The following is a 13,094-nucleotide window of genomic DNA, read 5'->3' on the forward strand; positions in this document are numbered from 1 at the left end:
AGAGGTCAATAACGGGGTGGGGTGGTGCATAGATTTAAGATAAGGGGCAGCAGATTTAGAAGGGATTGGAGAAAATATTTTTCACCCAGAGAGTGGTGGGAATTTGGAATTCACTACCCAATAGGGTGGTAGAGGTGGGAACCCCCTCAACATTTAAGAAGCATTTAGATGAGCATTTGAAACACCACACCAAGTTTTGGAAAATGGGATTAAAATAGATTTGATTAATGGCCTGCACAGACACGATGGGCCAAAGGGCCACTTTTTATGCTATAAAACTCTATGATTCTATAACCAGAGAGCCAGCAGCTCCATTGATGTTGCCAATCTTTCTGTTGCTGGCAATATGTTATGGTGGCCGGAAGAGATTAGGGCACCCCCCCACCCCCCCATTGATTGCCCCCATCCCCAGCTGTCCCCAGCAATCTCCCCTCCCAGTCCACATCTGACAGGTTGAGAAAATTCAGCCCTATATTTTTAAAACATTTACAGCACTATGTAAGAGAGATTTATCTTGTAACACAAATAATGAAGTTGAATCTATCAACATGCAAGCACTAGCACTTCCATTTAAACAAATTTTAATAGTTGTATATCATATAAGCAACTCAGTAACTAGACACAGTCATCAAAAGCTAACTATTACCATCTGGTTTAAGCAAATTCATAGCAGTCTTCTCAGATGTCTCTATTTGACAAAATTTATCTCCAATATTTCTCAAAATGTATTTGGAAGATCTTATGTCCAGATCCACATCTGTGGAATCACTGGGTAACCACAGGTTTATAGCTTCATCATCATACTGGTCTGGAGTTGAAAATCCATCTATCCTTAGTACTGCATTCTTACTGAATGCCAGGCTGAGAAAGCAAAACGTGAAAGGTTAATTTAGTAAAATCATGATTTTTATACATTATATGTTATAACAACCGCACAACTAGTCACTTAAAAATAATAGCTTTCAAAACTTATCATCTCTCAGAAATTACAGCACAACAGGTGGCAATTCGACTCACTGTGCCTCCCTTCAACTAGAGCTATCTACTCTAATACCATTTCATTGCCCTTCCCCTGTATTGTTCAGCACATTTATCTGCAAATATCAAGACAATTTCATTTTGAATGATATTATAATCTCAGTCTCAATAACCACATATGGTTATCACATTACCCTAATGACGTGTCCTTCTGATTGGTTGTTCCCTATGTACCTATTCTCAGTCTCGGTTTCCTTGCTATAAATTCAACAACCAATGGAAAAAGCCTCTCACCAGCTACCCTCTCAAAATATCCCATAAATTTGGACTTCTCTAATCTCTGCTGCACTGAGAAAAATGCTAATGTTTGAGCATGCATTTATAACCATCATCCCCAGTTTCAGTCTGATAGCTTTTCTATATCCTTTTGATGGCTCCAACATGTTCCTTATAAAAGCTTCGCAATTGGATTTCATTTTATTACAGTCACCATACACCATAATTCTTTGCCTTAAACAGTCTAGATACCTGATTAATGAACAAAATTACCACATGGCATATAATATTTTTACATTAATAATTTTTGGAAGGACTGAAATCACCACAGAAAAATTAAAGACTAGAAATCAAGATGATTATAAGTGGAGCCCACATAATTTCTATAGCGGAGGCCACTAACTATTGCCACCAAGACTCCTGAAAATCTTCCTCCCGCCTAATGCAAATACAGACATATTGCAATGAAATCTAGTAGCCTTTTGATTATAATCAGAGTTTGTGTCACTATTTAAGGTTTTGCCAAGCGTTTTGTAAAAATTCAATGAGAACCTAATACATTCCTGGTCAAAAGTTATTAGCATGACATATTACCAATTTTGTACATAACAGTATTTCTATTTAAATTTCTCCTGATTGCGCCATTTTATTTGAATTTATTTAGGGTATCAAAAGGCTGGGGAGAAAATGAATTGTGCCCCATATTCCCAATGGCTAACCTAAACTTTTGCTCCTCATATATGTTTCAGAGTTCAGCTCACCACTGATCATCATGAGGGCACATGCTGGCCCACAGGCAATGTTGTCATTTCCATGGCTTTTCATTAGTATATCGCACAAATAAGAATCGATGTTTGGGACCTTCAAATCACACCTGCAAGCATCCTCCAAACAAAACTTTGGTGTTCTACTGGTCATCTGGGTCTAGTTATCCTTAACATCGATTTTCATATGTGGGAGACATGAGCCTAAAATGGAGGAATGGTGACATGACTTGTGGGCTCACATATATCATGATGACAATCTGTGGGGATAGCGGCTTAACAAGAGGCACCAAAACCAAAAACATACAAGGGCTCCTGATAACTCCTCATATGCAGCACTTGTGACAGAAGTTGCATCTCACAGATTAGTCTTTTCAGCCATCAACAAAAGTACATCATATGAAACTATCCCATTGTCAATAGATTTGCTGCATGTCTACCGACTAGACCTGGAGCTGGGCATTACTCTACCCAAGAAACACAACCCACTGATGACACTGCGCATGTAACATGTTGACCTGAAGCAAACAACTTTTCACACCTCAAAAGATCTGCACACCATCAAATTGTTACCCGAACTCATGTTTACATACCGGCGGAAATAGTAGAATCTGCAGAATACAGCTGACTGACTGAACTCCTCATTCTTCCGATAACGTACCATACGACATTCCCTACACTTCTGAAGATTTGGTGCTATCTCTGAGCATGAACCGTCTTGCAAAAACGGCTCTCCGGTCTGCTTGAGCTTCTTAACTTTTCGCCAGTCTTTCAACACTGACCGTGGTAAACCATCTGCAAAAATAGAACAAGTGCCTTGAAAACTACAGTACGGTAAAAACTCACAAAACTAAAATTTACTCAAAAAGTAGGTAACTCACTCAGTGTAATTGTACTTAATCTGCAAGTAACCTTGCCCTCCGAAATACAGACAACTTGAGAAATTAAACACTCATTTCTTTTTAACTAGCGGTGACATAACGATGTCCTTTGTCTACACCTTATAAGAATGATTTGATGGCAAGTATACTTGAGTACTAGCTTCATCTTATGTGGATGATAACAGCTTTGAGTAAAATGACTTTTCCAATTAATTTACAGGTTTTTTAAATCTGGAAACACGAAAACCCTTACTTGAATAGGAAACTTGGCACATTGTATTTGGTTAATGAAAAAGACACACGCTATTGAAGCTTTTCATCTTCAGGACAGGCTCAGGAATGCAAAAATTTGGTATTCTTGATTCTGTCCTGATGAGTACAAGATGAAAAGTTTGATAGCATGGCTTTTTTTCCAGCAATACCCAAGTTATGTACTACCAAGTGACATAATTTCTTTGTTCTTCAAAAATGACAGATCACTGTGGAAGTAGACACTCTTTACAAGCCTGTAGAATACCGCAAAAACCTAACCAATCTGAGTGCTAAAGAACAATTATTTCCAAATTGAGCTTCTAGTTAACAGGGGAGGTGACAATTGGAATTTCCCCCCCCAAAAAAATGACTGAAAATGTCACAAGGTCAACGAAGGTTTCTTTTCTTGTTCAAGGACGTAATCTTCAACACACAAGTAACCCTTGTATCTTGTTTGATTTATGTGCTACAGTGAATCAGCTAAACATTCAAACTAAACAGCTGATAACTTAAAACAATGCTTGGACTGGCGATTCAGCTCACTCAAACGGTTTGTCAATAGCCTCTTGTGTTGGATAAACTTTCTGCAACTGGAATCTCTCTTATTTTGGGCAAATCCAACTAATTAATTTGTTTATGTATAGGTACCAGGGTGAAGATCCTGAGGTGGTGCTAGCTGGATCAGTCCATCATAGGTGATGGTGGGAAGGCAAGCTGCAAACACAAGAAAATTGATTTAATTCACTTACTATTTTCTCAGATAAGTTTTCAATGGCTGGGGGCACAGTGCTAAATGAGGTTCTTAATTGGGGGTTTGGTGACAGGCTTGTTACGTTGTTCTGAAAATACATCTTTTATTATTTTCATGAGGTGTGGTCGTTACTAGCAAGACCAGCATTTGTTTCCCATTCCTGACCAAGGTGGTAATGAATGGTGAGTCACCTTGAAGCACTGCAGTCCATCTCATGTAGGTACACCCACAGTACTGTTGGTAAGAGACTTCCAGATTTTTGATCAAATGACAGTGAAGGAACAATGATATTGTTTCAAGCCAGGATGGTCTGTGGCTTGGTGGGGAATTTGCAGGTGGTAGTGTTCAACTGCTGCCCTGGTCCTTCTAAAGATGGTAGAGATTGGTAGTTTGAAAGGACCCGGTGAAAGAACCTTGCTGAGATGCTGCAATGCCTCTAGTAGATGGTACACACCGCTATCACTGTGTGTCAGTGATTCAGGGATTACATTGTTAAGATGTGCTGCAGACCAATCAAGTGCGTTGTTTTGTCCTGGGAGGGGTCAGGCTGCTTGTGGTGTTGTTGGAGCTGCACTCATCCAGGAAAGTGGAGAACGTTCCATCATACTACGGACTCATGTTTTGTAGATGGTGGACAGTCTTTGGGGAGTCAGAATTTGCCTCTGACCTGTTCTTGCAACCACAGCATTTATATTGCTGGTCCAATTCACTTTCTGGTCAATGGTAACCCCAGGGTATTAATGGAGCAGGATTCAGCAATAGCAATATCGTTAAATGCTATGGGGAGGTGGTTAGATTCTCTCTTATTGGAGATGGTCATTGGCGAGCACTTATGTAGTCTGAATGTTACTAATGTTCATGTTAATGACTTCATTCAGATGTGGACGACTTCCTGTTGAGGCTGTATGTTAAAGTTAACCTGAATCAAAACCTGATACAGAACTGAAAAATGGCTACGGGGACAGAATAAAGAGAATTTGCCGATTAGAAAACCGTACATCATGGTTTCTCAAATGGAACCAATGCCCAAAACTGTTGGATAGCTACCAACTCAAGAGTTTGGCTTTGTGATTGATGCTGGAGGGAATTGTGGGGGACGCATTGCTGCTGGCATACAAGTTGAGCTGCTTCAAGACTTAGTTGCTACATCTCTACAATAATATTCCAATAAATATTTTCAATCACTTTGCGATGAGAAGAATGCTACTGGATTAAACTAGACTCAACAAGAAGCATTTATATAGTACTCAATGCATTAAAACGTCCAAAGGCCCTTCACAGGAGCAACAGACAAAATCTGACATTGAACCAATAAAATATATATTTCGACACGTGACAAATAGCTTTGTCAAAGATATAGAATTTAAGTAGCGTCTTAAAGGAGGATAGAAGTAGAGAGGCAGAGAGTTTTTGGTCTAGGCAGCTGACAGCATGGGGGGGGGGGCAAATGGAACTTGGTGTGGGCGAGGATATGGATAATAGAGGTTATGAGCAGATCCATTTTGTAAAGAATGGAAGGTGGGAGACTGGCCAGGGGAAGATCATGTAATGCCACTGCAGGTTACATGCCTTGTCTCTTAAGAGGTAGGACAGTTCATGATAGCATGATTGGCACTGTGGACATAGTTAAACCAAACAGAATGATGCAGTTCAAGAGGCAACGTGTCACCACCTTCTCAAATGCAATTAGGAATGGACAATAAAATACTGTATTTGGTCGTGCTGCACACAACTCGAGAATGAATAAAATAAATTACTCAAGTGTTATTCAGAGCTTGATTTAAATTTAATGTAAGACAACAGGGTTCCTAAGACTGAGGAAACCTGACCTAACTATTACCTTCTCCATTTTACTGTCAAGTGGATGTGTTTTCCATAGCACTGTTTGAGAGCCAGAATGAGCAGCGGTGCTCCCTGCAGTGAGCCCTCTGGCAAAAATCACCTGAAGCCTTAGGCCCTGCAATCTTTCTCTCTCCCCAAATTGCCGGTCTGACCACCATTTTACCCTGTAACCTTTGCTCAATACCCTCTATGACCAGTGATCTTTGCTAAACCAAGGACCCCACAGACCCCTGACATACTCTCTTCCACCTTCTTCCTTCAGGAAAAAGATACAAAAGTCTGAGATCACGTACCAACCAACTCAAGAACAGCTTTCTCCCTGTTAACATTAGACTTTTTAATGGACCTACCTCGCATTCAATTAATCTTTTTCTATACCCTAGGTATGACTGTAATACTACATTCTCCACTCTCCTTTCCTCCTCTATGTACAGTATGCTTTGTCTGTATAGTGCGCAAGAAACAATACTTTTCACTGTATAGCAATACATGTGACAATAAGTCAAATCACATTATTTGCAAAGCCTCTCCTCTTTCCAGGTTACTAAGGACTGTCCACCCTGGTCCACTCTTGTGGCCATATATTGCATAGTTTCCCATCCACAGGCAGAAAACAGGATTTTAAAAATGACATGGAGTTCCTGTCTTTTAATTTAGCGGATCCTCTGCTTTTCCTTTCATTTCCAGGTTACATTCCACACTTTCACAAATATGCTCCCTCCAATAAGTATTAGGCCACTGGCCCCAAGGTTTCTTTATGCTAGGAAAAATTGAACACCAGTATTCTTACAATCAGGATCCAGGCAAGTTACAATGAGTCCTTGCATGGTCCTTAAGAAGGTTCCACATTTCTAAACATGAAGCCATAATGCAAAAATGTACCACCAAGTATTGTACAAGGGTTCATATCCATAGATCTCTGAAGGTTGCCACTCAAGTGGATAGAGCCGTGAAGAAGGCCTATAGTGTGTTGGCGTTCATTAACAGGGGGTTTGAGTTTAAGAGCCGTGGGGTTATGCTGCAACTGTACAGGACCTTGGTGAGACCACATTTTGAATATTGTGTGCAGTTCTGGTCACCTCCCTACAAGAAGGATGTGGAGACACTGGAAAGAGTGCAAAGGAGATTTACCAGGATGCTGCCTGGTTTGGAGGGTAGGTCTTATGAGGAAAGGTTGAGGGAACTTGGGCTTTTCTCTTTGGAGCGGAGGAGGTTGAGAGGAGACTTGATAGAGGTTTATAAGATGATGAGGGGGATAGATAGAGTGAACGTTCAAAGACTATTTCCTCGGGTGAATGGAGTGCTAACTAGGGGGCATAACTATAGGGTTCATGGTGGGAGATATAGGAAGGATATCCGAGATAGGTTTTTTACTCAGAGTGGTTGGGGTGTGGAATGGACTGCCTGCAGCGATAGTGGAGTCAGAAACTTTAGGAACATTTAAGAAGCTATTGGATAGGCACACTTCGGGATGATAGGGAGGAAATAGCTTGATCTGGGTTTCAGACAAAGCTCGGCACAACAACGTGGGCCGAAGGGCCTGTTCTGTGCTGTACTGTTCTATGTTCTAAGTTGTTTGGTGAGTTGAATAGATGGTATTTAAAAACAGTTTTTAAAACCAGAAGATGGTAAGGGATGATGTCTGAGGTAAAGTACATGAGCTTTAGCTCAATCAGGGCAAGTTGCAAGTGCATGGCTACTTTCAAAAGAGAATTATCTTTCCTAAATTTTCTCCCTTTGGCTGAAGGCATTGATTCATGTGGGATGTGGTTCTACCAGCACCGGAAATCTCCAGCTCCTTACCCAACCATCAATGAACAAGAACAAAGAACAATACAGCACAGGAACAGGCCCTTCGGCCCTCCAAGCCCGCGCCGCCCCCCCGGTCCAGGATTGAATCCTGAATCCAGGATCCCCGCCCAATTTTCCAGCCTATCTTCATACCAATATACCAATAGGATACCAATATCCTATCCACCGAGCTGTCCCTCACAGCTACGATGTGACACATGTGAGCCGAGACAAGTGCTGGCAGGGCATTTGTCTGAAGGTGGGTACTACAGCAGAGTCCAGCAATGTCATCAGCCAAAGCCCAATGCAGACAAGTGCCTTTTTTCAGCGCAAGTAGCTTGACGGTAGTCAGGAATTGGAACTTTAGCTGATTTATTTTCACTCAAAGACTGCAACACCCTGTTGGAATCAGCAAACTCAGAACAGCTGAGTGTGTGAACCTGGGATCATCCTGTCCTGTGGGTTGCCATTCTAACTGGCAACGATGAAAAAAAAATACCCAAAGTCATGAGGAAAGTTTGCCAATTTTGTCCAAACCAAAGTCACAGCCGATCATTAATTCTTGGCTGACATGAATACAAATGAAAAGAGGAAGAGTTAAAAGCCAATGTGTGTATTAAAGTTCTAAAACATTAGCATTAACTATCCAGAATCTGATTGCTTGAAGCAAATGCTTAAATTTCACTAAGAATCTTGATACAATTAATGAGTGAAATTGTTTTGGGGACTGAAGCAGATTTTCAGTTATTAATCAATAGTAGGAAAAAACTGAAATAAGGTAGAAATACTAAGAGATCTCCAACACCGGATAAAAATAAATGCTACAGTTAACTCCAAGAAAGGCATTGAAGGGTTCTGCATTGTCGAGCACAGTCTTGTGTTTTGATTCTAAAATACCACCCTGGGGGAAACGCTGAGCATAGGAGGAAGTACAGTGTTGATATCAACAAAAGACAGATTCTGTGAGGAGACCCATGGAGTAACATGCCAGCACACACGGCAGAAGCTCAGACATAAATAATGGCCACTTCAAGTACTAAAAGATAACTTGCACTGTAATCTCGCAAGGCTTCAATGTTTTTAGGAGAGAAAAATACATAAACCAAAGTAATAAGCTGTTGAATACAGAGTTGATGACCTCACATCCAGCTAATCTGATTATTTTCCCTTCAGTGACTTTAAACAAATGATGAGCGTTGTTTAAACTGAATTGAAAGAAAAGATGTACGATGCTGCAAAAATTAGTGGGTAGGCTGAGAGTTGAGAAAATTACAGAAACCAGGAAAGGTTGACTAAAAAAAGTTTAAAGTTGAAAAGTTTATTTATTGTCACAAGTAGGCTTACATTAACACGAAGATGAAGTTACTGTGAAAAAGGAAGATAAAAGAGCGTATGAGAGGAAACTATGAAATTAAAAAAAGACAGTAAACCCTTTTACTATGGAAGGATTTCTATAGAAAACGTTAAAGAATTGCTAAAGTGAGTGCTGGTCCATTTGTGGGAGCGCTGGAAAATTAATAATGGAAACAAAGAAACAGCAGAGGCTTTGAACAAGTATGTTGTATTTGTCCTCACATTAGAAGACACGAAAAGCACCCCAAGTATAGTAGAAAAGCTGGGGGAAAGGGAGGGAGGAACTTGAAACAATCACGATCATTAGAGGAAAAGGCACTGGAAAGGCGATCCAAATCCCTGGACCTGATGACCTGCATTCCAGGGTCTTAAAATAAGTGGTTGCAGAGATAGTGGATGCATTGCTGTAATCTACCAAAATTCCCTGGATTCTGGAAAGATCCCAGCAGATTGGAAAATTGCAAATGTGACATCTTTATTCAAGAAAGAAGGGACACAGAAAATGGGAATCTATAGGCCAATTAGTCTAACGTCATTAGGAAAATGCTAGAATCCATTAAGGAGACAGAAGCACGACATTTAGAAAATCACAATGAAATCAGCTGGAGTCACCATGGTTATGTGAAAGGTCTGACATATTTACTTAAGTTTTTTGAGGGTGTAACCAGTAGAATGGATAAAGGGATTCAGTGGATTTTATGTATTTGGATTTCCAAAAGATATTCAATAGGCTGCTACATAAAAGGTTACTACACAAGATAAGAACTCATAGTGCTGTTATATTAGTATGGACAGAGGATTGGCTAACAGGAAATTGAGTGTTGTGATAAATGGATAATTCTCAGGTTGACAAACTGCAGAATGCTGTGGTACGAAGGGATCTGTGCCCCCTTGTACGTGAATTTCAAAAAGCTATAGCATGCAGGTACAAGCAAGTAATCAGACAGGCAAATCTGTTGGCCTTCATTGTAAGGGGAGTGCAGTATACAGATATAGATATCTTTATAGGGCACTGGTGAGATCACACCTGGAGTATTGTGTACAATTTTGGCCTCCTTAAGGAGGGATATACTTGCATTGGAAGCAGTTCAGACAAGATACAACTAGGCTGATTCCTGGGATGAAGGTTACCTTAAGAGTAAAGAATTCATGGGTAGGGTCTATACTCACTGAAGCTTAGATGAATGAGAGTGATCTTATTGAAAAATAAAATTGGAGGGGGGTTGAAAAGGTTGATGTGGAGAGGAGTCATAGAGGTTTACAGCATGGAAACAGGCCCTTCAGCCCAACTTGTCCATGCCGCCTTTTTTTTTAAAACCCCCTAAGCTAATCCCAATTGCCCGCGCATTTGGCCCATGTCCCTCTACACCCATCGTACCCATGTAACTATCTAAATGCTTTTTAAAAGATAAAATTGTACCCGCCTCTACTACTACCTCTGGCAGCTTGTTCCAGACACTCACCACCCTCTGTGAAAAAATTGCCCCTTTGGACACTTTTGTATCTCTCCCCTCTCACCTTAAACCTATGCCCTCTAGTTTTAGACACCCCTGCCTTTGGGAGATCTACCTTGTCTATGCCCCTCATTATGTTATAGACTTCTATAAGATCACCCCTCAGCCTCCTACGCTCCAGAGAAAAAAGTCCCAGTCTATTCAGCCTCTCCTTATAACTCAATCCAACAAGTCCCAGTAGCATCCTAGTAAATCTTTTCTCCACTCTTTCTAGTTTAATAATATCCTTTCTATAATAGGGTGACCAGAATTGCACACAGTATTCCAAGTGTGGCCTTACCAATGTCCTGTACAACTTCAACAAGACGTCCCAACTCCTGTATTCAATGTTCTGACCGATGAAACCTAGCATGCCGAATGCCTTCTTCATCACTCTGTCCACCTGTGACTCCACTTTCAAGGAGCTATGAACATGTACCCCTAGATCTCTTTGTTCTGTAATTCTCCCCAACGCCCTACCATTAACTGAGTAAGTCCTGTCCTGGTTCAATCTACCAAAATGCATTACCTCACATTTGTCTAAATTAAACTCCATCTGCCATTCGTCAGCCCACTGGCCCAATTGATCAAGATCCCACTGCAATTGGAGATAACCTTCCTCACTATCCATCCTGCCACCAATCTTGGTGTCATCTGCAAACTTACTAACCATGCCCCCTATAATCTCATCCAAATCATTAATATAAATGACAAATAACAGTGGGCCCAGCACTGATCCCTGAGGCACACCGCTGGTCACAGGCCTCCAGTTTGAAAAAGAACTCTCTACAACCACCCTCTGGCTTCTGTCAAAAAGCCAATTTTGTATCCATTTAGATACCTCACCCTGGATCCCGTGAGATTTAACTTTATGCATCAACCTACCATGCGGTACCTTGTCAAAGGCCTTGCTAAAGTCTATGTAGACAACACCAACTGCACTGCCCTCATCTACCTTCTTGGTTACCCCTTCAAAAAACTCAATCAAATTTGTGAGACATGATTTTCCACTCACAAAGCCATGCTGACTGTCCCGAATCAGTCCTTGCATTTCTAAATGCCTGTAGATCCTGTCTCTCAAAATACCTTCCAACAATTTACCCACCACAGATGTGAGGCTCACTGGCCTGTAGTTCCCAGGCTTTTCCCTGCGGCCCTTTTTAAACAAAGGCCCAACATTTGCCACTCGCCAATCTTCAGGCACCTCACCCGTGACTATCGATGATTCAAATATCTCGGCTTGGGGACCAGCAATTTCCTCCCTAGCCTCCCATAACGTCCTGGGATATATCTCATCAGGTCCCGCAGATTTATCTACCTTGATGCGCTTTAAGACTTCCAGCACGGTAGCACAGTGGTTAGCACTGCTGCTTCACAGCTCCAGGGACCTGGGTTTGATTCCTGGCTTGGGTCACTGTCTGTGTGGAGTTTGTACATTCTCCTCGTGTCTGCGTGGGTTTCCTCCAAGTGCTCCGGTTTCCTCCCATAGTCCAAAGACGTGCGGGTTAGATTGATTGGCCATGCTAAAATTGCCCCTTCGTGTCCCGAGATGCATAGGTTAGAGAGATTAGCGGGTGGATATGGGGGTGGGGCCTGGGTGGGATTGTGGTCGGTGCAGACTCGATGGGCCGAATGGCCTCTTTCTGCACTGTAGGGATTCTATGATTCACCTCCTCTGTAATATGTACACTCCTCAAGACATCAATATTTAATTCCCCAAGTTCCCTAACATCCATGCTTTTCTCAACAGTAAATACTGATGAAATATTCATTTAGGATCTCACCCATCTCTTGTGGATCCGCACATAGATGACCTTGTTGATCCTTATGAGACCCTACTCTCTTCCTTGTTACTCTTTTGCCCTTTACGTTTTTGTAGAAGCTCTTTGGATTCTCCTTTGCCTTATCTGCCAAAACAATTTCGTGTCCCCTTTTTGCCCTCCTGATTTCTCTCTTAACTCTACTCCTACACCCCCCATACTCTTCAAGAGATTCACTTGATCCCAGCTGCCTATGCACGTCATGTGCCTCTTTCTTCTTCTTGACCAGGGCCTCAATATCCCGAGTCATCCAGGGTTCCCGACTTCTGCCAGCCTTGCCCTTCACTCTAAGAGGAATGTGTTTACCCTGAACCCTGGTTAACACACTTTTGAAAGCATGCCACTTACCAGACGTCCCTTTGTCTTCCCACAGACTCCCCCAATTAACTGTTGAAAGTTCCTGCCTGATACCATCAAAATTGGCCTTGCCCCAATTTAGAATATTAACTTTTGGGACAGGCCTATCATTCTCCATCGTTATCTTAAAACTAATAGAATTATGGTCACTGGTCCCAAAGTGATCCCTCACTAACACTTCTGTCACCTGCCCTTCCTTATTTCCCAAGAGGAGGTCAAGTTTTGTCCCCTCTCTAATCGGGCCATCCACATACTGAATGAGAAATTCCTCCTGAATACACTCAACAAATTTCTCTCCATCCAACCCTCTAACACTATGGCTGTCCCAGTCAATGTTGGGAAAATTAAAATCTCCGACTATTACCACCCTATTTTTCTTGGAGCTATCTAATCTTACATATTTGCCCCTCAATTTCCCACTGACTATTTGGGGGCCTATAGTACAACCCTATCAAAGTGATTTCCCCCTTCTTATTTCTCAGTTCTACCCATATAGACTCAGTGGCCAAACCCTCGGATATATCCCCTCTCAGTAC

At 41.5% G+C, this 13,094-nt stretch overlaps 1 protein-coding gene across 5 annotated transcripts in view; it reads right to left on the reverse strand.

The window, feature by feature from the left end:
- jmjd1cb (jumonji domain containing 1Cb) overlaps nt 1-13,094 on the reverse strand; it is a 306,094-nt gene that overhangs the window by 45,765 nt on the left and 247,235 nt on the right. For 4 of the 5 annotated variants that reach the window (XM_078223634.1, XM_078223636.1, XM_078223638.1 and 1 more), the window contains 3 exons: nt 3,800-3,865; nt 2,612-2,813; nt 647-861 (listed from right to left, as the gene is read on the reverse strand). In XM_078223634.1, the coding sequence (XP_078079760.1) occupies nt 647-861; nt 2,612-2,813; nt 3,800-3,865 (483 nt within the window). The remainder of the gene's footprint in view (nt 1-646; nt 862-2,611; nt 2,814-3,799; nt 3,866-13,094) is intronic. The other variant, XM_078223635.1, reaches the window with a different exon arrangement.

Source organism: Mustelus asterias, chromosome 11, assembly GCF_964213995.1.
Source record: "Mustelus asterias chromosome 11, sMusAst1.hap1.1, whole genome shotgun sequence".
NCBI classification, from domain to species: domain Eukaryota; kingdom Metazoa; phylum Chordata; class Chondrichthyes; order Carcharhiniformes; family Triakidae; genus Mustelus; species Mustelus asterias.